The 24,117-nt window shown below is 39.4% G+C and overlaps 1 protein-coding gene across 14 annotated transcripts in view; it reads right to left on the reverse strand.

Annotated features, from left to right (window-relative positions):
• LOC133556278 (uncharacterized) overlaps window positions 1-17,751 on the reverse strand; it is a 283,472-nt gene extending 265,721 nt beyond the window's left edge. For 12 of the 14 annotated variants that reach the window (XM_061906041.1, XM_061906051.1, XM_061906038.1 and 9 more), the window contains exon 1: window positions 17,532-17,748. In XM_061906041.1, the coding sequence (XP_061762025.1) occupies window positions 17,532-17,553 (22 nt within the window). In that variant the 5' untranslated portion in view covers window positions 17,554-17,748. Of the gene's footprint in view, window positions 1-17,531 lie in introns of all 14 variants that reach the window. The other 2 variants (XM_061906049.1, XM_061906050.1) reach the window with 1 other exon arrangement.
• Window positions 17,752-24,117: the final 6,366 nt, after the last annotated feature.

Here is a 24,117-nt window from a genome sequence, read left to right on the forward strand (position 1 = left end):
ATACACCTGGATTTGAACATATTGTCGTCTTATACACCTGGATTTCAACAAATTGCCGTCTTAAACACCTGAATTTGAACATATTATCGTCTTATACACCTGGATTTCAACAAACTGCCGTCTTATACACCGGACTTTGAACATATTGTCGTCTTATACACCTGGAATTGAACATATTGTCGTCTTATACACCGGGCTTTGAACATATTGCCGTCTAATACACCTGGATTTCAACATATTGTCGTCTTATACACCTGGATTTGAACATATTGTTGTCTTATAAACCTGGATGTGAACAAATTGTCGTCTCATACACCTGGATTTGATCATATTGTCGTCTTATACACCAGGATTTCAACATATTGTCGTCTTATACACACTTCTCTTTGGAGATGGAAATGTGTTGCATGTGTGAATGAAGTGAATTATCAAAAGGTGATATTTCACAATAAAAGCCCAAAAAGTTGAAATGCTTTCAGACATCAAAGTGCATGTCTGACGTCTGAGGGTGAAGACGACGCCGCTGTGGACGTGAGACCAGAAGTTTGAAAGGTCATTCATCTTCACACCCAGCAGCTCAAAAGTTTAGGGACACTTCCTGCTTCAACAAGGTGAGTAAACTGCCGCTGCAGATGCAGTGATGCATTCAGGTGCACACCTCACAATCAGAGCGAATGGCAACAAACGCTCAGTATGGCAGCCCCCAGGGGTCAAATGTCAGTGCTGCAGTGGGTCACAGTGGGATTACAGCCAGTCAGCAAGTGTGTGACGTGACTTGCTTTACTAATCTGATGCTGGTCCTTAATCTGCTCTGCAGGGCAGCAGGCTGCATTGTGACACAAACACACACACGCACTTGAACACAAACACACACACTTACACACACACACACGCACACGAACACACACCAGACTTCCCCCAAATGATCCACACCCAAAGAAAGGGTCACCGTCTACCTTTGAGTGGACCACCATCACATGTCAGAATAAATCATCTGTGTGTGATGACTTCTACATGGTGTATTATTACTATATGATGATGTCATCTTCCCTACGTGGTGTATTATTATTATATGATGATGTCATCTTTTCTACATGCTGTATTATGTTATGATGCCATCTTCTCTACATTGGTTATTATTAATATTATTATATGATAATGTCATCTTCTCTACATGGTGTATTATTATTATCCGTCCCGACCATAAATGCTCCGTGAGACATCACAAGAAACGACGTCACGTAGCTCAGTCATTAGGCGCAGATAGCGAAAGCAGGAAAACAACGGACGGGAAAAAGCGCTCCAAGGTGTAATAAAGTTCTAAACAAAAGACATAATCCAATGAATAACTTTACTGAGAGATTTGAGCAGGGTACAAACACATGACCAACACTTTTACGACCAACCGGAAACATCCGTGTCAAACTCGTTTGCATTTGCACTTGCATGGGTTAATCTTTGAGACAAGCATATGCTACTGGCAGGATCAACCAGGTAGACCCGCTAGCGTGTTTACTGGCTTCTGGATAAGGGGTCTCTAATTCATCCCGATTGATAATTTTCAAGGATCAATGACATTTTTAAAAATGTCTTTTTAGGCCATCTCCTTGAAACTGCTTTTGAAACTGCTTCTTCCCAGCCTGGACACGCAATGTTCCAGCTCACAGGAAGACCATTTGTATTTATTGATTACTAAATGTTAATATTATGATTATATTATGATGATAATTATTAATTATAGATGATAATTATTGATTACTAAATATTATTTTGATTATAGGATTATGATTATAAGTATTGATAACTAAATATTATTGTGATTATAGGATTATGATTATAATTATTGATTACTAAATGTTATGATTATAGAATTAAAATTATGATTTTGGTTACTAAATGTTATTATTATGATTATAGGATTAAGATAATTATTGTTTACTAAATGTTATTATGATTATAAGATTAAGATGTTATTGATTACTAAAGATTATTATAATTATAGGATTATGATGATAATTATTGATTACTAAATGTTATGATTAGTGATGATGTTTGACAAGAAATTATCGAGTTCGAGCCTATTATCAAATCCTCTTATCGAACTGGTTCTTTATCGATTCTCTTATCGAGTCCAGATAGGTTGTTGTACATGAAAAAAAAAACAATATTTGGTTCAACAAAAGCTCACGTTTATTATATAAGAAAAAAATAAAATCTAATAAATATTGACTGTTACTCCCCTAAAAAAATAAAATATAATAAATAAATATTGACTGTTGCTACCCAAAGTATATTAAGTGGGATTTTTCAGAAAAACAAATATATACAGTAACACAAAAACAACCTGCCTCTGTGATCAGTATAGGTGTATAAATAATAATATAGTGTTAAATAAAATCAGTCCTTTGGGCACAAAACTGAAAATAATACAGCTCTCCAAAAAGTGCACTTCTGCTACTATTTGACATAACTGTTTGTTATGATGTTTTGACATTTTTGCACTTTATTTCTTCATTGAAAGAATATTCTATGAAGAGAAAAGTTTTTTGCAAATGTGGTTACAGAGCTAAAATATGAAAAGTTAAGGCTAAAAAAAGAAATGCAGTTTATTGAGTTAACATTATTTCTTTATGAGCTACGGAATATAACGACTACACTACCCAGCATGCAACGGGAGTGACGAGCATGCGCAGCAGCCCCAAAAAGTGTTGTTGCATGTCGTCACCCGGCAGTAAACGTCAAGAACTCAGCCAACATGCCTCGTCTGCATTATTTATAATTAGACTGATAACACATATACAGAGTGATTTTGCTTTGTTTACAAGGAAAGAAAAACAAAAGTTAAAAAAGGGGGACATGTTGTATATACATGTATGTGCTGCGGTTTGCTTTAAGAACGTTGCGACAGCTGCCGTAAAGGAGGTGCGTTGCTAGCCTGGTTGCTATGTTTCCGGTTGGTCGTAAAAGTGTTGGTCATGTGTTTGTACCCTGCTCAAATCTCTCAGTAAAGTTATTCATTGGATTATGTCTTTTGTTTAGAACTTTATTACACCTTGGAGCGCTTTTTCCCGTCCGTTGTTTTCCTGCTTTCGCTATCTGCGCCTAATGACTGAGCTACGTGACGTCGTTTCTTGTGATGTCTCACGGAGCATTTATGGTCGGGACGGATTCAAATAAAGAACCAACTCTTTTTCTTTACTATAGTGGTCTCGATAACGGGTACCGGTTATCAAAAAGGGGTTCGAGTCCCAGGACTCGGTTCCTTTCTTATCGAACAACCGGGAAAACCGGTTTCGAGTATCATCCCTAGTTATGATCCTGATGATAGAATTATGAAAATAATTCTTGATTACTAAATCTTATGATTATAGGATTAATATGATAATTATTGATTAGTCAATTTTATTTTGATTATAGGATTATGATGATAATTGATAACTAAATGTTATTTTGATTTCAGGATTATGATGATAATTATTGATTACTAAATGTTATGATTATTATTATAGAATTAAGATGATAACTATTGATTACTATATGTTTGTCACGACTTGGACTATGGGATATTTTGTTTTTGCAACACAAAGGATGATCGGCACGAGCCAGGCTTGAGTGAAGGTACATTTTTATTTATTCTCTAACAAAACTACAAAAAGGCAAACAAAAGGCGCGCACAATGGCAGAGAACAAACTTGACTACTCAAAACAAAAACAGCACAATGGCATGACTATATACAAAAACCAACCTAAACAACTGAAACATAACAAAACCAAAAATTTACTTGACAAGAGCATGAGGAAAATAGCATGGCTTGGCATGAAGGTGTTGAGGAATACGGAGTTATGTAGGTACATAAAGTTGCTAGCACGAAGAGCAGAAACAGAATGGCTTGAATAGCAATGACATAATCAGTGATTGAACAGGTGCGTGACATGACAGCTGAAACGAATGAGTTTCCTGGTTTGTAACAAAAACTAACCAGGAAGTGCAAAACAGGAAACAAGTGTCCAAAAAACTAAACCGAACATAACCAAAACAAAACATGATCCATAGGCGTGACAATGTTATGATTATCATTATAGGATAAATATAATTATTGATTAATAAATGTTATGGTTATAGAATCATCAATCAATCAATCAATGTTTACTTATATAGCCCTAAATCACTAGTGTCTCAAAGGGCTGCACAAACCACTACGACATCCTCGGTAGGCCCACATAAGGGCAAGGAAAACTCACACCCAGTGGGACGTCGGTGACAATGATGACTTTGAGAACCTTGGAGAGGAGGAAAGCAATGGATGTTGAGCGGGTCTAACATGATACTGTGAAAGTTCAATCCATAATGGATCCAACACAGTCGCAAGAGTCCAGTCCAAAGCGGATCCAACACAGCAGCGAGAGTCCCGTTCACAGCGGAGCCAGCAGGAAAACATCCCAAGCGGAGGCGGATCAGCAGAGAAGAGATGTCCCCAGCCGATACACAGGCGAGCAGTACATGGCCACCGGATCGGACCGGAACCCCTCCACAAGGGAGAGTGGGACATAGGAGAAAAAGAAAAGAAACGGCAGATCAATTGGTCGAAAAAGGGAGTCTATTTAAAGGCTAGAGTATACAAATGAGGTGGCATCTCGAACTTTTACCGGGAGGGCATTCCAGAGTACTGGAGCCCGAAATGAAAATGCTCTATAGCCCACAGACTTTTTTTGGGGCTTTGGGAATCACTAATAAGCCGGAGTCCTTTGAACGCAGATTTCTTGCCGGGACATATGGTACAATACAATCGGCAAGATAGGATGGAGCTAGACCGTGTAGTATTTTATACGCAAGTAGTAAAACCTTAAAGTCACATCTTAAGTGCACAGGAAGCCAGTGCAGGTGAGCCAGTACAGGCGTAATGTGATCAAACTTTCTTGTTCTTGTCAAAAGTCTAGCAGCCGCATTTTGTACCAACTGTAATCTTTTAATGCTAGACATGGGGAGACCCGAAAATAATACGTTACAGTAATCGAGACGAGACGTAACAAACGCATGGATAATGATCTCAGCGTCTTCAGTGGACAGAATGGAGCGAATTTTAGCGATATTACGGAGATGAAAAAAGGCCGTTTTAGTAACGCTTTTAATGTGTGCCTCAAAGGAGAGAGTTGGGTCGAAGATAATACCCAGATTCTTTACCGTATCGCGTTGTCAAATGTTAGAGTTGCATCATTAAATAGAGGTCGGTGTCTAGCAGGACCGATAATCAGCATTTCCGTTTTTTTGGCGTTGAGTTTCAAAAAGTTAGCGGACATCCATTGTTTAATTTCATTAAGACACGCCTCCAGCTGACTACAATCCGGCGTGTTGATCAGCTTTAGGTGCATGTAGAGTTGGGTGTCAGCAGCATAACAGTGAAAGCTAATACCGTATTTGCGTATGATGTCACCTAGCGGCAGCATGTATATGCTGAAGAGTGCAGGGCCAAGTACCGAACCCTGGGGAACTCCACACGTTACCTTAACGTAGTCCGAGGTCACATTGTTATGGGAGACGCACTGCATCCTATCAGTAAGATAAGAGTTAAACCAAGACAGGGCTAAGTCTGACATACCAATTCGTGTTTTGATACGTTCTAATAAAATATTATGATCGACGGTATCGAAAGCAGCGCTAAGATCGAGGAGCAGCAACATAGATGACGCATCAGAATCCATCGTTAGCAATAGATCATTAGTCATTTTTGCGAGGGCTGTCTCCGTGGAGTGATTTGCCCTGAAACCGGATTGAAAGGTTTCACATAGATTGTTAGACGCTAAGTGTTCATTTAACTGCTCCGCAATAATTTTTCGAGGATTTTTGAAATAAAGGGAAGGTGAGACACCGGTCGGTAGGTTACCATGAGGTCAGGATCGAGGTTAGGTCTTTTAAGAAGAGGATGAATAACCGCTTTTTTGAATGCTAGGGGAACAGTGCCCGAGGAAAGTGATAAGTTTATAATATTTAGCACTGATGGACCTAATAATACAAAGAGCTCCTTGATCAGTTTACCAGGAAGTGGGTCAAGTAAACATGTTGTTTGTTTTATTCCATTTACACGTAACAATTCCTCTAATGTTATTTCCTCAAAACAAGAGAAACTATTTTGGAGGGCAGTATCCGCCGTATATACAATCGTATCTGTGTTAATAGAACCCAGTTGTGGCTGGGACGCATTGTCTTTAATCTCCTTTCTAATGACTTCAATTTTCTTACTAAAGAATTAAGATGATAATTGATTACTAAATGTTATTATGATTATAGGATTAAGATGATAATTATTTATTAGTAAATTTTATTTTGATTACAGGATTATGATGATAATTACTGATTACTAAATGTTATTTCGATTGTAGGATTATGAAGATAATTATTGGTTACTAAATAATAAATATAGGATTATGATGGTAATTAAATTACTAAATGTTATTTTCATTATAGAATTATGATAATTATTGATTACTAAATGTTATTATTATGATTTCAATTGTCAAAATAGTCTTTGAACATCATTACAATTAATCATATTTATATATCTGATCTGTATCCCTCTGATTCTTTTCTAAGGTTGTCTCAACTTCCGATACCAGTATTTGAGTATGCAGTATTGGCCAATACCGATATTGAGCCGATACGGTATCAGCAGGAATCCTACATCATGTATTATTTAGTGGTGTGAATGTTAGACAATGTGTGATGAAGTAAAATGAGTCAAAGACAGATGTAAACACTATGCAGGACTCTTGCTTGTATCGCACATGATATCACACAAACATGATATCACACACAAATAAACACGCTGCAGGACTGTTTGTATCGACCATGATATCACACACAAGTAAACACTCTGCAGGACTGTTTGTATCGCACATGATACCACACACAAGTAAACACTCTGTAGGACTGCTTGTCCTACATTTTCCCACTGGGACGGCGTGGCACAGTGGTAAAGTGGCCGTGCGCAACCCGAGGGCCCCTGGTTCAATCCCCACCTAGTACCAACCTCGTCACGTCTGTTGTGTCCTTGAGCAAGACACTTCACCCTTGCTCCTTATGGGTGCTGGTTAGCGCCTTGCATGGCAGCTCCCTCCATGTGTGAATGTGTGTGTGAATGGGTGAATGTGGAAGTAGTGTCAAAGCGCTTTGAGTACCTTGAAGGTAGAAAAGCGCTATACAAGTACAACTCATTTACCATTTACTTGTATCGCATAGGACATCACACAATAGTAAACACTGCTTGTATCACATACATCACACACACACACAAGTAAACACTCTGTACGACTGCCTGTATCGCACTTCTACTCACAGGAAGCGAAATAGGAAGTAGTATCATGTTGGCAGGCTAGGTGGTGTCCTCACAGCACACACACACACACACACACACATACACACACTCTCTCTCTCTCTCTCTCTCTCAGAAAATTAACCCTTCACCAGACTCCTGCCGCCATGAAACTTCACTTCCGCATTTAGTCAGTCATTCTCCTGCTGCATCCTCACTTCCTGTACACAACTGTAACTTCCTGTCCTCCCCTGTGATTTCCTGTACACAACTATGACTTCCTGTTTACAACTGTCACTTCCTGTCCTGACACTTCCTGTTTCACCTGTTGTCTTCGCCCGTCACTTCCTGTCCCCACCTGTCTCTTCCTGTCTTCACCCTTTGTCCTCACCTGTCACTTCTTGTCCTCAACTGTCTCTTTCTGTACACATTTGTCCTTTCCTGTACACACGGGCTGTCCTCATCTGTCTCTTCCTGTACACACCTGTCTCTTCCTGTCCTTACCTGTCAGTTCCTATCCATACCTGATACTTCCTGCTCTTACATGAGCACCCTCAAGCAGGTGGGGTCACATTCCACATAACACCTGAGTGACGATGCAACAAGTATGACACGTCTTAAAAGTAGTAGTACTTCCTCAGGAGGCAAGGATCCTTCAACGTCTGTACAAAGATGTTGAAGATGTTCTACGAGTCGGTGGTGGCGGGTGCCTTCTTGTACGCCGTGGTTGGCTGGGGCAGCGGGCTGAGAGTGAAGGATGCAAACAGACTGGACAAGTTGGTAGAGAAGGCCAGTAATGTGGTGGGAATGGAGCTGGACTCTCTGGCAGTGGTGTCAGAGAGGAGAAGTCTAGCAAAACTCCTAGCCATTATGGACAACACCTCACACCCACTACACTCGCACCTTGCGGAGAGAATGAGCACGGAGGTCCTTCATACCGACAGCCATCAGATTGTATAAAGCATATGTTTCTTCTTGACTGCGCTTAAATGTAGAATATATTTACATTATATATATAATATATGTCATATATTATTTATTATTATTATTGTTTATTGTGAGCGAACTGTGGTGCTGAATTTCCCCCAGGGATCAATAAAGTACTTTCTATTCTATTCTATTCTAGTTGAATGCTAATTTCTAAGCTAGCAGCTATAAGTGAATATATAATATTAAATCATGAGTAGAAAGTAAAACTAAATGGACTTTATATGCAACTTTTATGCGAAATTACTCTTTAAACATCACAACATGACACACATTCATGTTGTCACATATTCACATTTTGAACATTCTGCTCCGAACACCTTGGGTAATTTCCCTAGCCTCGACGTCACTAAAGTAACACTTCTGCATTCTGACCATATTATTAGAGCAGTCATACTGCAAATAAAGACATTCACAAAACAAGAACACACGTTTTTATTTATTTATGCATTTTAAATAGTAAATAAATATCTCACAATTGATTCATTATACTCTCTAAAAACACCAACAATCCACTATGTACATGTCTCCCGTCCAAAGGCAAAACCCAGTAACTCAATGTTGGTCAAAACTGAGCTGATAATAATTTTGGAGTTCCTAGGTGATATGCTTTACATTAGTGTATGTGATATTGTAATTTGTTCCGTAAGTAAGCTGTTACGCGCATGGCAGGACCTAGCAACTACCACATAACCGTGTAGATACAACAAAAAAACCTAGTATCTCAAGGGACCAATCGAAGCTTCTTTGTCAGTCGCCTTATTGTCTTTAATGAGACATTTGCACGAATGGGGGCCAACGGTCAACCTGATTATGTGATATTATGGCACGAGGGGATATTTGGAAGATTGGCCCAGGACGTTGCAAGCACCTTCATTAAATGTATTGTTCTTCATTCTTCCCCTTGCATACTCTTTTGGGCAGATGACTGTGGAGGTCAAAATAAAAACTGGACGCTGTACACGGCTCTTGCCCAATGTGCAAACGCAGAATGGGGCCCACCCGAGATTGTGATAAAATATCTGGAGAAAGGGCACACGTTCATGAGAGCAGATTCAATCCATGGCTCAATCGGCAAGAAAACTAAAGCTCAAGAAAACATCTATACGTTTGATGACATTTTAGATCTTTGTAAGACAGCATCAAGATAGATTGGTTTTCCTTTGTTTTCTCAAAATCAGTTTGAAGTTAGTTACTAGGTTTTGCCCTTTGGACGGGAGATGTGGTCACCTGAATATGAAGCAAATACGAATGATATTATTAAAAGCTCCTACACAGACGGACTATTTAAGAAAGTTCCTCATCTACGTCATTGATCACGTGACTGACTTCCTCATTAGCTCCCTAAATCTCTCGGAAATTTCCCTGAGATTGATACAAGCAGGTCTACGGTGTCACAAGCAGGTCTCAGGGCTCTCAACTAGGTGTAAGGTGTCTCAACTAGGTGAAAGGGGTCTCAACTAGGTGAAAGGGGTCTCAAGCAGGTCTAACGGGTCTCAAGCAGGTGTAAGGGGTCTCAACTAGGTGAAAGGGGTCTCAACTAGGTGAAAGGGGTCTCAACTAGGTGAAAGGGGTGTCAAGCAGGTCACAGGGGTATCAAGGAGGTCTAAGGGCTCTCAACTAGGCATAAGGGGTCTCAACTAGGTGAAAGGGGTGTCAACCAGGTCTCAGGGGTGTCACAAGCAGGTCTCAGGGGTCTCAAGGAGGTCTAAGGGGTCTCAACTAGGTGTAAGGGGTGTCAAGCAGGTCTCAGGGTTGTCACAAGCAGGTCTCAGGGGTGTCAAGCAGACCCTCTGAGCACAAAGTACCAAGAAGATGAAGGATCAAGGATGCAGTTCTTCAGGTTTTTCCACTTGCGATATTTTCCACACGCTCTGATTGCATCTCTTTGCCTCCAGAAAGAAAACATTTTTCTTTTTTATACATTGGTTACCTGGAACCACTTTGCCACCCACGTGCACACGCCCATGTGCACACTCCCACGTGCACATAGCGTAGCAAAGTGTCGCTCCTCCGCACTGTGTCGTGCAGCAGAAGGTAAATTATAAAGCATGCAGACCGAGGCGGTGACTCTTCGAAGGGGAAGGGTTGCTCTTCTCAATGAGCAACGGGGTCCGCTGTGTACCACTCCCCCTTCTTTGTCATTAAATGAGCGCTCAAAGCCGTGCGCAACCCGAGGGTCCCTGATTCAATCACCACATAGTACCAACCTCGTCACATCCGTTGTGTCCTTGAGCAAGACACTTCACCCTTGCTCCTGATGGGTGTTGGTTAGCGCCTTGTATGGCAGCTCCCTCCATCAGTGTGTGAATGTGTGTGTATTTCTGTATATAAAGTGCACATGCGTCACGGCCAAGAGTGGAAACTAGACAACTAGTAGTCAGAGTCACACAACTAGACTGCAGTCCTGCAAACCAAACAAGTGGCGCCAAACCACTTCTCTCCAAGTTAGTTAACTAGTTACCTAATTGGTTAGTTAAGTGCACAATTGAAAAGGTGGGCAGACTTCCAGGAAATGTCAGAGATGATTTCAAAATAAAAATATTGATGACATTTGAAGGCTCATTTTAGATCACGTCTACTTTAGCTTTTGGGGAATTGACCTCACAACCCCTATGGAGGGCAACATGTTCAAAGTTGTCGTGTAGTCAAAGGGTTTTTGTCAAAGTTGTTGTGTTGTTAAAGGTGTCTTTTGTCAAAGTTGTCGTGTTGTCAAAGGTGTCTAAGTTGTTGTATTTTAAAATGTGTATTTTTCAAAGTTGTCGTGTTGTCAAAGGTGTTTTGACGAAGTTGTCAAAGGCCTTTTTTTTGTCAAAGTTGCCATGTTGTCAAAGGTGTTTTTGGTCAAAGTTGTCATGTTGTCAAAAGAGTATTTGGCAAAGTTGTTGTTTTGTCAAAGGTCTTTTGGTCAAAGTTGTTGCGTAGTCAAAGCTGTTTGTCAAAGTTGTCAAAGGCGTTTTTTGGTCAAAGTTGTCGTTTGTCAAAAGGTATTTTTGGTCAAAGTTGTCATGTTGTCAAAGGTGTTTTTTGTAAAAATTGTCATGTTGTCAAAGGTGTTTTTGATCAAAGTTGTCGTGTTGTCAAAGGTGTTTTGACGAAGTTGTCAAAGGCCTTTTGTTTGTCAAAGTTGCCATGTTGTCAAAGGTGTTTTTGGTCAAAGTTGTCATGTTGTCAAAAGAGTATTTGGCAAAGTTGTTGTTTTGTCAAAGGTCTTTTGGTCAAAGTTGTTGCGTAGTCAAAGCGTTTTGTCAAAGTTGTCAAAGGCGTTTTTTGGTCAAAGTTGTCGTTTGTCAAAAGGTATTTTTGGTCAAAGTTGTCATGTTGTCAAAGGTGTTTTTTGTAAAAATTGTCATGTTGTCAAAGGTGTTTTTGGTCAAAGTTGGTGTGTTGTCAAAGGTTTTTGGTCAAAGCTGTCATGTTGTCAAAGGAGTTTGTCACAGTTGTCAAAGGTGTTTGGGTCAAAGTTGTTGTGTTGTCAAAAGGTATTTTTGTCAAAGTTGTCGTGTTGTCAAATGTGTTTTGGTCAAAGTTGTTGTGTTGTCAAAGGTGTTCTGGTCAAAATTGTCAAAAGTGTTTGTCAAAGTGTTTGAGGGCGTTTTTAGTCAAAGTTGTCGTGTCGTCAAAGGTGTTTTTGGTCAAAGTTGCCAAGTTGTCAAAGGTGTTTTTGGTCAAAGTTGTCGTATTGTCAAAGGTGTTTTTGGTCAAAGTTGTCGTATTGTCAAAGGAGTTTGTCACAGTTGTCAAAGGTGTTTTGGGTCAAAGTTGTTGTGTTGTCAAAAGGTATTTTTGTCAAAGTTGTCGGGTTGTCAAAGGTGTTTTGGTCAAAGTTGTTGTGTTGTCAAAGGTGTTCTGGTCAAAATTGTCAAAAGTGTTTGTCAAAGTTGTTGAGGGCGTTTTTAGTCAAAGTTGTCATGTCGTCAAAGGTGTTTTTGGTCAAAGTTGCCAAGTTGTCAAAGGTGTTTTTGGACAATCTTGTCATGTTGTCAAAGGTGTTTTCGTCAAAGGTGTTTATCAAAGTTGTCGAAGACTTTTTTTGTCAAAGTTATCAGTTGTCAAAGGCGTTTTTTGTCAAAGTTGTCGTGTTTTTGGACAATGTTGTCATGTTGTCAAAGGTGTTTTCGTCAAAGGTGTTTATCAAAGTTGTCGAAGACTTTTTTGGTCACAATTGTCGTGATGTCAAAGGCGTTTTTTTGTCAAAAATGTTGTTGTGTTGTTCAAGGTGTTTTTGGTCAAAGTTGTTGAAGTCGTTTTTTGTTAAAAAGTTGTTGTGTTGTCAAAGGTATTTGTCAAAGTTGTCGAAGGCGTTTTTGTCAAAGATGTCCAAGTTATTGTATTGTCAAATGTGGATTTGTCAAAGTTGTCGTGTTGTCAAAGGTGTTGGTCAAAGTTGTCGAAGGTGTTTTTTCATCAAAACTGTCGTGTTGTCTCAGGTATTTTGGGTCAAAGTTGTCGTGTTGTCAAAAGGTGTTGGTCAAAGTTGTCAAAAGGTGTTTTTGGTCAAAATTTTTGTGTTGCCAAAGGTGTTTTTGGTCAAAGTTGTCATGTTGTCAAAGGTGTTTAGGTTGTTGTGATTTAAAGGAGTTTTTGCAAATGTTGTCGTGTTGCCAAAGGTGTTTTTCTAAAAGTGGTTGTACTGTCAAATGTGTATTAAGTTGTGTTGTCAAAAGTGTCAAAGGTGTTCTAAAGTTTTAGTGTTGTCAAATGTGTTTTTGTCAAAGGTATTTTAAGTCATTGTGTTGTCAAACTTGCTTTAAGTTGTGTTAATTGTGTATTTTAAAGTTGTGGTGTTGTCAAATGTGTTTTATGTTGTGTTGTTTTAGGTTGCTGCAATGTTCATTAAAGTCATGCTGTCAAAGGTGTTTCAATGCGTTGTGCTGTCAAATGTGTTTTAATTTGTTGTGTTGTCAAATATGCTTTAATTGTTTGTGTTGTCAAAAGGTATATATTAAAGTTGTTGTGTTGTCAAAGTTGTGTTAAGTTGATGCGATGTTCATGAAAGTCACCGTGCTGTCAAAGGTGTTTTAATGCGTTGGGCTGTCAAAGGTGTTTTTAATGTGCTGTGTCATCAAAAGGTTTATATTAAAGTTGTTGTGTTGTCAAATATGTTGAAGTTGTTTAGTCAAATGTTTTAAGTTGTTGTGTTGTGAATAGTGTTTTTCGAAATTGTTGTGCTGTCAAGGGTGTTTTAAGGGTAAAGTGTTGTCAAATGTGCTTTTGCTCAAAAGTGTTTTGCGGTCAAAGGTGTTCTTTTAAGTTGTGATGTCAAAAATGTTTTAATAATTGTGTTGTGAAAGATCTTCTTAGAAGTCGCTGCTTTCAAAGTTGTCAGGGATGTTTAAGTTGTTGTGTTGTTAAAAGGTGTTTAATAAAATAGTTGCTTTGTCAAATACATTTGTCAAAGTGTTTGCCTTATCAAATGTGTTGGTTTTACTTGGTGTATTGTCAAGTGTTTTTAACTTCTTGTGTTGTCAAATTAGTTTTTTAAAGTTGTTGTGATTACTTAGTTGTTGTCTTGCCCAAGGTGTTAAGCTGTCATGCTGTCAAAGGTGTGTTTTGAAGAGTCTGCGAGGATACAAATGTGTATTTGCCTTCCAGTGCCCAGCTGCGCCTCACATCTTTGACTCTATGACACAGGTGTCGCTGACACAAGAAGATGACAAAAGGAAGGCTGGCGGCCATGACGGTTGGCAACAACGGCGGCCATGGCGGAATTCATCTTCCCTTCAATGAACCACAGCTCCCCAGTGCCGCCAGCACTCGTGCGCATGTTGCCAGACATTTACACCACCACGACTCATTTTCGCACTGCAACACAAGCTGAACACTGACTACTCTACGACATATTCTGGTCTCATGTGGGGAGCTGACAGATCCTGTCGGAATTAATCTTCTCTATAATGAACCGCAGCTCCCCAGTGCCGCCAGCACTCGTCCAGGCAGAGAATATTTACACATAAATGCGGGCTTGATGCCCCGTTTTCAATGGATAATACATCTTTGCAAGCTGCACACGGACGACTCTAAAGTCTATTCCGCTTAAATTTAAACAGGTTGACAAGATCTCGTGACAAGAACTTAAAGGCCTACTGAAACCCACTACTACCCACCACGCAGTCAGATAGTTTATATATCAATGATGAAATATTAACATTGCAACACATGCCAATACGGCCTTTTTAGTTTACTAAATTGCAATTTTAAATTTCCCGCAAGTTTCTAGGTGAAAACGTCGCGGAATGATGAAGCGTACGCGTGACGTCACGAACTGTCAGGAAATATTAGCGCTGCACCACACACAGCTAAAGGTCGTCTGCTTTAACCGCATAATTACACAGTATTTTGGACATCTGTGTTGCTGAATCTTTTGCAATTTGTTCATTTAATAAAGGAGACTATAAAAACAATGCTGTAGGTGGAAAGCGGTGGATTGCAGATGTCTTTAGCACCGAGACACAGCCAGTGTTTCTTTGTTTGTTGTGAAGAGGAGCGGTCAAGCGAAAAGGTTTTCTCTACGTCAACTAGCAGGTTTTTGGATGGGGAAATTGTGACATATATCTTACCGGAGACATCAATGGATTATTCGTCGTCCTGCAGCAGCTGTCATGTCAAAAAAGGCAGCTGTGAGCTTGGCTCCTCGGCTTCTCTCTGAGACACTGCGTGTTCACCGCAGCCATCTGACCTCGAGATATGTATTTACAATCTTTAAAATCTCACTAAAACACTATTAAAACAATAAGCAGATAAGGGATCTTCCAGAAGTATCCTAGTAAATGTGTCTAAAAACATCTGAATTGCTCACAATGCAATCACTTTTTGTTTTTTTAACTTTATTTATTTTTTATTTTTCTATAGTCCTTCGCTATCAATATCCTCAGCCACGAATCTTTCATCCTCGCTCAAATTAATGGGGAAATTGTCGTTTTCTCTGTCCGAATAGCTCTTTTTGTTGGAGGCTCCCATTATAAACAATGTGAGGACGTGAGGAGCCCTCACACGGGTGACATCATCATCTGCGACTTCCGGTACAGGCAATGCTTTTTTATTAGCGACTAAAAGTTGCGAACTTTATCGTCGATGTTCTCTACTAAATCCTTTCAGCAAAAATATGGCAATATCTCGAAATGATCAAGTATGACACATAGAATGGAGCTGCTATCCCCGTTTAAATAAGAAAATCTCATTTCAGTAGGCCTTTAATGTACCATCTACAGTGTTCCTTTAGTCAGTCATACTGTACTACATATAGTACTCCTTCAGTCACATACTGTATTTACTGTACCATGTATACTCATTTAGTCATACTGTATTACATACAGTTGTGATCCAAATTATTCAACCCCCACACAATTTTGGTGTTTTAGCAAGTTGGACAATTATTCCGTATTTTGTTTATAGTCATATCAAATAAAGATGTGTCAAATAGACAAATGCAACTTAAATTGTAACACTGTATTTTACAAAATACCAAAAAAGGACATTTTTCTTAATATCTCATTGACAAAATGATTCAACCCCCTAGTTACATGCATCTTTAGTACTTAGTAGAACACCCTTTGGCAGTAATTACATCCTTCAAACGTGATACATAACCAGACACAAGCTTCTTGCAACGATCTACAGGTATTTTAGCCTATTCCTCTTGGGCAAAGGCCTCCAGTTCATTCATATTCTCGGGCTTGCGTATGGCAACTGCCTTCTTCAAGTCCCACCCCAGGTTTTCTATAGGATTTAGGTCTGGCGACTGTGAAGGCCACTCCAGAGTCTTCCAGCCCTTCTTCTGCAACCACTCTGATGTTGATTTGGAGGTATAATTGGGATCGTTGTCCTGTTGGAAGGTCCAACGTCTCCCAAGCCTCAGCTTTGTCACTGACTTCATGACATTTGAAGCTAATATATCCTGGTAGGAAATAGAATTCATAATGCCTTGAACGCGCTGGAGATTCCCGGTACCTGAGGCAGAGAAACAGCCCCAGAGCATGATTGACCCCCCACCATGCTTAACAGTAGGCAAGGTGTTCTTCTCTTTGTAAGCTTAATTTTTTCTCCTCCAGACATAACGTTGATTCATAGGCCCAAAGAGTTCCAGTTTTGTCTCATCACTCCATAGAACAGTTTCCCAAAACCTTTGGGGGTTGTCCAGATGATTTTTGGCATACTGGAGTCTATTTTACTTGTGCCTGGTAATCAGAAGTGGGGTGCACCTGGGAGTTCTGGCATGGAGGCCTTCAGCTCGTAGTGCGCGCCTTATTGTCTGGGACGAAACCTGCGTTCCCCCCTCTGCAATGTCCTGTTGTAGTTCCTCAGCTGTTACCCGGGGGTTTTTCACCACTGTACGCTTCAAATACCGGACAGCAGTTGCACACAGCATTCTCTTTCTACCACGCCCAGGTAGTGTTTCCACTGTGCTTTTAGCTTTAAGCTTGCGAATTATGCTCCCAACTGTGTCTCTTGGAATGTGTAATGTATTTGCTATTTTCTTATATCCATATCCTTTCATATTAAGAGAAATTACCTCCTCTCTTGACTTCTTTGACCACTCCCTGGACTTCACCATGTTGCAAATACACCATTGACCATCTACAAGAAGCTGAGCGTCACAGTCTTTTTCAAATCAGTTTAATTGTTGCTCGTTATGGTTCTAATCGCATCTACAGGTGTTTTCAACACCTGATTGAAAAGACCTTATTCAAATTCTGATCTTAAGAGTTATGATCTTCAAGGGGTTGAATAATTTTGTCAATGAGATATTAAGAGAAATGACACTGATGGTATGTTACAAAATATGATGTAATTCAAGTTGCATTTGTCTATTTAATGCATCTTTATTTGATATGACTATAAACAAAATACGGAATAAATGTCCAACTTGCTAAAACCCCAAAATTGTGTGGGGGTTGAATAATTTTGATCACAACTGTAAAGTACTCCTTCACTCACACACTGTACTTACTGTAACAGGTAGAGGTAAACTAGTGCATAATACATTGTGCATGAAACATACAAGTGTACACAATCATACAGGTGTACACAAATATACACATGTGCACAATCATACAGGTGTACACAATCATACAGGTGTACTCAAACACACTAGTGTACACAAACATACAAGTTGACTCATACATACAGGTGTACTCATACATTGAGGTGTTCACAAACATACAGGTGTAGAACATTCCTTCCCAGCAAACATGTAAAAGTGATCAGTTTGTGACGTCATAATTTACGCCGACTCACCTCTGACACACAGCAGAGACATCGCGGCACACACACTTTTCCTCGGGTCACTTGTTGCGCGTGCGCCTCAAAGCCTGCGAGTCGCGGGTTCGATTCCTGCGCGGCAGTCAGCGTGGAGAAGAAGGAAATTGAGGTGAAGCGCTGCGGGACGCCATCGTTGTGTTGAAGGTTCCACACCAGAGTGGCGCCGCAGATTAAAGTCAATCCCGCCACGTGGGCGGAGCTTTTGCTGCCTTCAGGGGCGGGGCGGAAAATCGGAATTGGGAAGGTTCTCTAATGAATGACAGGAATGAGGAATTATAACAAAATATTTTGATGACGTAACATCAAACGCGCTGTAAATACACTTCAACCTTTTTAAAAGGTGTACTATTAGTAATTATTCTTACTATAATTTATTCTAAAAGGTGTACTATTAGTCATCTTTGTTACTAATATTTATTCTAAAAGGTGTATTATTAGTCATCTTTGTTACCAAAATTTACTCTAAAAAGTGTATTAGTAGTAATTATTCTTACTCATATTTACTCTAAAAGGTGTACTATTAAGTTAAAGTTAAAGTGCCAATGATTGTCACAAACACACTAGATGTGGCGAAATTATTCACTGCATTTGACCCATCACCCTTGATCACCCCCTGGGAGGTGAGGGGAGCAGTGGGCAGCAGCGGCGGCCGCGCCCGGGAATCAGTTTTGGTGATTTAACCCCCAATTCTAACCCTTGATGCTGAGCGCCAAGCAGGGAGGTAATGGGTCCCATTTTTATAGTTTTTGGTATAACTCGGCCGGGATTTGAACTCACAACCTACCGATCTCAGAGAGGACACTCTAACCACGAGGCCACTGATTAGGTCTATTAGTCATCTTTGTTACTAATATGTATTTTGAAAGGTTTATTATTAGTCATCTTTGTTACTAATGTTTACTATAAAAGGTGTAGAATTAGTAATTATTCTTACTAATATTCACTTTAAAAGGTGTACTATTAGTCATCTATCACGAGGCCACTGAGTAGGTCTATTAGTCATCTTTGTTACTAATATGTATTTTGAAAGGTTTATTATTAGTCATCTTTGTTACTAATGTTTACTATAAAAGGTGTAGAAGTAGTAATTATTCCTACTAATATTTACTCTAAAAGGTGTACTATTAGTCATCTTTGTTACTAATGTTTACAATAAAAAGTGTATTATTAGTAACCACTGTTACTAATACTGGTACCACTGATATTGTGGTATCAATCCGATAGTGGTACCACTGATATTGTAGTATCAATCCGATAGTGTTACCACTGATATTGTAGTATCATTCAGATACTGGTACCACTGATATTGTATAAGCAATACTACAATACCAATACTGATACTACTGTTATTGTAATATTATTCCAAAACTGATACCACTGACATTGTAGTTTCATTCCGATACCGGTACCACTGATATTGTACTATCAATCTCATACTAATACCACTGATATTGTAGTATTTATCCAATACTGAAACCACTGATATAATATTATCAATCCAAAACGGATACCACTGATATTGTAGTTTCATTACGATACGGATACCACCGATATTGAAGTATCATTCCAATAAGGGTACCACTGATACTGCAGTATCAATCGATACCGATTCAACTGTTATTGTAGTATCAATCCGATACTAATACCACTGATAATGTAGTATTTATCCAATACTGAAACACAGATGGGCTTCACGGTGGCAGAGGGGTTAGTGCGTCTGCCTCACAATACGAAGGTCCTGCAGTCCTGGGTTCAATTCCAGGCTGAGGATCTTTCTGTGTGGAGTTTGCATGTTCTCTCCATGAATGCGTAGGTTCCCTCCGGGAAGACATGCACCTGGGGATAGGTTGATTGGCAACACTAAATTGGCCCTAGTGTTTAAATGTGAGTGTGAATATTGTCTGTCTATCTGTGTTGGCCCTGCGATGAGGTGGCGACTTGTCCAGGGTGTACCCCGCCTTCCGCCCGATTGTAGCTGAGATAGGCGCCAGCGCCCCCCGCGACCCCGAAAGGGAATAAGCGGTAGAAAATGGATGGATGGTGTGAATGGGAGTGTGAATGTTGTCTGTCTATCTGTGTTGGCCCTGCGATGAGGTGGCGAGTTGTCCAGGCTGTACCCCGCCTTCCGCCCGATTGTAGCTGAGATAGGCGCCAGAGCCCCCCGCGACCCCGAAAGGGAATAAGCGGTAGAAAATGGATGGATGGATGGATGAAACACAGATATTATAGTATCGATCCAAAAATGATACCACTGATATTGTAGTATCAATCTGATACTAATACCACTGATATTGTAGTATTTGTACCACTGATATTGTAGTGTCAATCTGATACCAATACAATGATATTGTAGTATTTTTCCAATACTGAAACCGCTGATATTGTAGTATCAAGCCGATACTGGTACCACTGATGTTGTAGTACAATCCGATATGTATACCACTGATATTTTAATATCATTCCGATACTGATTCGACTGATTTTTGTAGTATCAATCCGATATGGGTACCACTGATATTGTGATATCAATCTAATACTGATTCCACTGATATTGTAGTATAAATCCAATACGTGTACCACTGATATTGTAGTATCAATCCAATACTGATTCCACTGATCAATCGATACCGACACCACTGATATTTTAGTATTTAATAGGATACTGAAACCACTGATATTGTTGTATCAATCCAATTCCGGCACCACTGATAATGTAGTATCAGTCCGATAATGATACCACTGAAATGGTAGTATCAGTCCTATACTGATACCGCTGATATTGATACAGTCAATATTTGGGTCGATTCATTAAAACCTAATGTCGGTTCATGGATCGATAGTTAACAAATAGAGCTATTTTTTTAATGAAAGGTTTCATAAACAATTTATTCATTTATTTATTATCGTATTCATCCAGCAGTCGTATGCAAAATAAATAAAATAATGGGACAAGCGGTAGAAATGGATGGATGGAAAGATATCCAATAGATAAAGTATATAACATGAATAAAGTAAATGAAATAAATAAAGTATATGATAAGATAAAAAAGTATATGATAAGATAAAAAAGTATATGAAATAAATGAAGTATATCAAATAAATAACGTATATGAAATAATTAAAGTATATGAAATAATGAAATATATAAAATAAAGTATATGAAATTAAAAAGTATTTGAAATAATGAAGATAGCGCCAGCGCCCCCCGCGACCCCAAAAGGGAATAAGCGGTAGAAAATGGATTGGATGGATGGATAAAATAGAAAAAGCATATGAAATTAATAAATCATATCAAAAAGTATATGAAATAAATATAGAAAATGAAATAAATAAAGTATATAAAATAAAGAATATGAAAAAAAATAAGTAAATGAAATAAGCAGTAGAAAATGGATGGATGGATGGAAATAATATGTTGAAGAGGTTCATTTAGCCTACTGATGTGTATTAATAAATGGTTGATTTCTATAGGCTAGTAAGGTAAAGTTTTGTACCTGACAAGTTTGGGCTACCTTGCTTCTGCAGCCTTCATCAGAGGTGTCACGTGATGTTAGCGTGACGTCGTCTGTGACGTGTAATATGGATTGTTCATCCACCTGAAGTGGTGAGATGGCGGTGTCCCCTGGTGTGCGCCGGGGTAGGGGTAGACGACTCCTGTCGTCTGGATGTCTACCAAACTGCCGGGGGCGGCCCTGTAGGACTCTGTTCCAGGTGTGGCCATTGGTAGATCAAAGAGGCGGTAAAAATCAGGAAGCGGGCATCACGTGACACCTCTGATGAAGGCTGCAGAAGCAAGGTAGCCGAAACTTGTCAGGTGCAAAAATGTTTACCTTACTAGCCTATATAAATCAACCATTTATATATATATATATATATATATATATATATATATATATATATATATATATATACATATAGAGAGAGAGAGAGAGAGAGAGAGAGAGAGAGAGAGAGAGAGAGAGAGAGAGAGAGAGAGAGAGAGAGATCAAATAATGAATTATATAAAATAAATAAAGCATACAAGTATAAAGTAAATAAAGTATATAAAATAAATAAAGTATATGAAATACTAAAATAAAGTATATGAAATAAACAAGGTATATGAAATAAAGTATATAGAATAAAGCAGTGTTTTTCTACCACTGTACCGCGGCACACCAGTGTGCCGTGAGATACAGTCTGGTCTGTCGTGGGAGATTTTCTAATTTCACCTATTTGGGTGAAAAATATGTTTTGCAAACCAGTAATTATAGTCTGCAAATGATGTGTTGTTGTTGAGTGTCGGTGCTGTCTAGAACTCTTCCATATCAGTAGGTGCCAGCTGGTACCTAATTGCTTTGTAGATGTCGGAAACAGCACGAGGCAGCATGCAGGTAAAAAGGTGTCTAATGCTTAAACCAAAAATAAACAAAAGGTGGGTGCCCCTAAGAAAAGGTATTGAAGCTCAGGGAAGGCTATGCAGAACCAAACTAAAACTGAACGGGCTACAAAAGTAAACAAATACAGAATGCTGGACGACAGCAAAGACTTACTGTGGAGCAAAGACGGCGTCCACAACGTACAACCGAACATGACATGACAATCAACAATGTCCCCACAAAGAAGGATGAAAACAACTGAAATATTCTTGATTGCTAAAACAAAGTAGATGCGGGAAACATCGCTTAAAGGAAGACATGAAACTGCTAGATTGAAATACCTACAACAACAAAAAAGCCACCAAAATAAGAGTGCAAGACAAGAAGTAAAACACTACACACAGGAAAACAGCAAAAAAGTGAAAATAAGTCATGATGTGATGTGACAGTACACCTACTTTGAGACAAGAGCTATAGTGATGCATGCTTGCTTATGCTTTAAGGTCATATCCAAGAATTGCGACAACCACATTTTACTGTTAAGTGAGTTTCAATTTTAAATAATTTCTCCTTGTGGTGTGCCTTCGCATTTTTTCAGTGCAAAAAATGTGCCTCAGCTCAAAAAAGGTTGAAAAACACTGCAATAAAGTATATACAATAAAGTATATGAAATAAATAAAGTACTTGAAATAAGTGAAGTATATGAAATAAAGTATATAAAATAAAGTGTATGAAATAAATCATGTATATGTAATAATAAAATAAAGTATATGAAATAAAGTATATGAAATAAATAAAGTATATGAAATAAATAAAGTATATGAAATAAAGTATATGAAATATAGTACATGAAATAAAGTATATGAAATAAATAAAGTATATAAAATAAAGTATATGGAGTCCTATGCTTCATAGACTTCAAAAAGGCATTTGACTTGATACATCGAAGCACGATGGTGAAGATCTTGAAGGCATACAGTATTCCTCCGAACCTACTCCGAGTAATAGAGTCCATGTACGCAGGAACAAGGGCCAGGATGGTGACCCCAGATGGCAACAGCGAGGAGTTTGACATCCTGGCTGGAGTTATACTAGCCCCCTTCTTCTTCATCATAGTCCTTGATCATGCGCTCAGGAAGGCAATAAATGGGCGAGAGCAGGAACTTGGTCTTACGCTGACACCAAGGAAGTCGAGTCGACAACCGGCAGTGGTCCTGACCAACCTTGACTATGCGGATTACATCAGTCTGCTCTCCAACAACGTGGAACAAGCACAAGAACTACTACACTGGGTAGAGCTAGAGTGCGCCAAGGTTGGCCTTAGGCTAAATGCCAAGAAAACTGAGGTCATGACCTACAACGTTCCACCAGAACATCAACCTCTGGTAACAGCAGGAGGCCCTGTGCTGAAAGAAGTTGAGGACTTCAAATACCTGGGAGCATGGGTCAACTCACCTGAGCAAGATCTAAAGGTGAGGAAGGCACTTGCATGGAGGGCCCTGAACGGCATGACCAGTGTATGGAACTCCAACCTCCCCCGCCAAATCAAACTCAGCTTCTTCTACGCGACAGTTGAGTCCGTTCTCCTCTATGGCAGCGAATGCTGGACCCTAAAACCAACCCTGGAGAAGTCTGCTGTGTGCAGTGCATAACATCAACAAGAGTGCGCACTTAGCCAACAGAATCCTCCATCCATCCATTTTCTACCGCTTATTCCCTTTGGGGTTGCAGGGGGCGCTGGTGCCTATCTCAGCTACAATTGGGCGGAAGGCAGCGTACACCAGGGCCAACACAGATTGACAGACAATATTCACACTCACATTCACACACTAGGGACCATTTAGTGCAATGTTTCTTAACCTGGGTTCGATCGAGCCCTATGGGTTCGGCGCAGCCTCCGCCACAGAGGTAAAGACACATCCGACTTATCGTGTAAAAAAAACTTCTCCCTATCGCCGTATTAGGGATACCCCCAAACAATGTTCCCTCTAATTTTCCATCTGTTTTGCAGGTTGTTTGATTGATTGATTGAAAAACTTTTACTAGCAGATTGCAAAGGAAGAGAATACATTATATGAAACAGTACAGTTTACACAGTACAGTCGATATTCTGTACAATTGACCACTAAATGGTAACACCCGAATAAGTTTTTCAACTTGTTTAAGTCGGAACCCACGTTAATCAATTCATGGTAATATGTGTA

This window comes from Nerophis ophidion, linkage group LG07, assembly GCF_033978795.1.
Source record: "Nerophis ophidion isolate RoL-2023_Sa linkage group LG07, RoL_Noph_v1.0, whole genome shotgun sequence".
NCBI classification, from domain to species: Eukaryota; Metazoa; Chordata; class Actinopteri; order Syngnathiformes; family Syngnathidae; genus Nerophis; species Nerophis ophidion.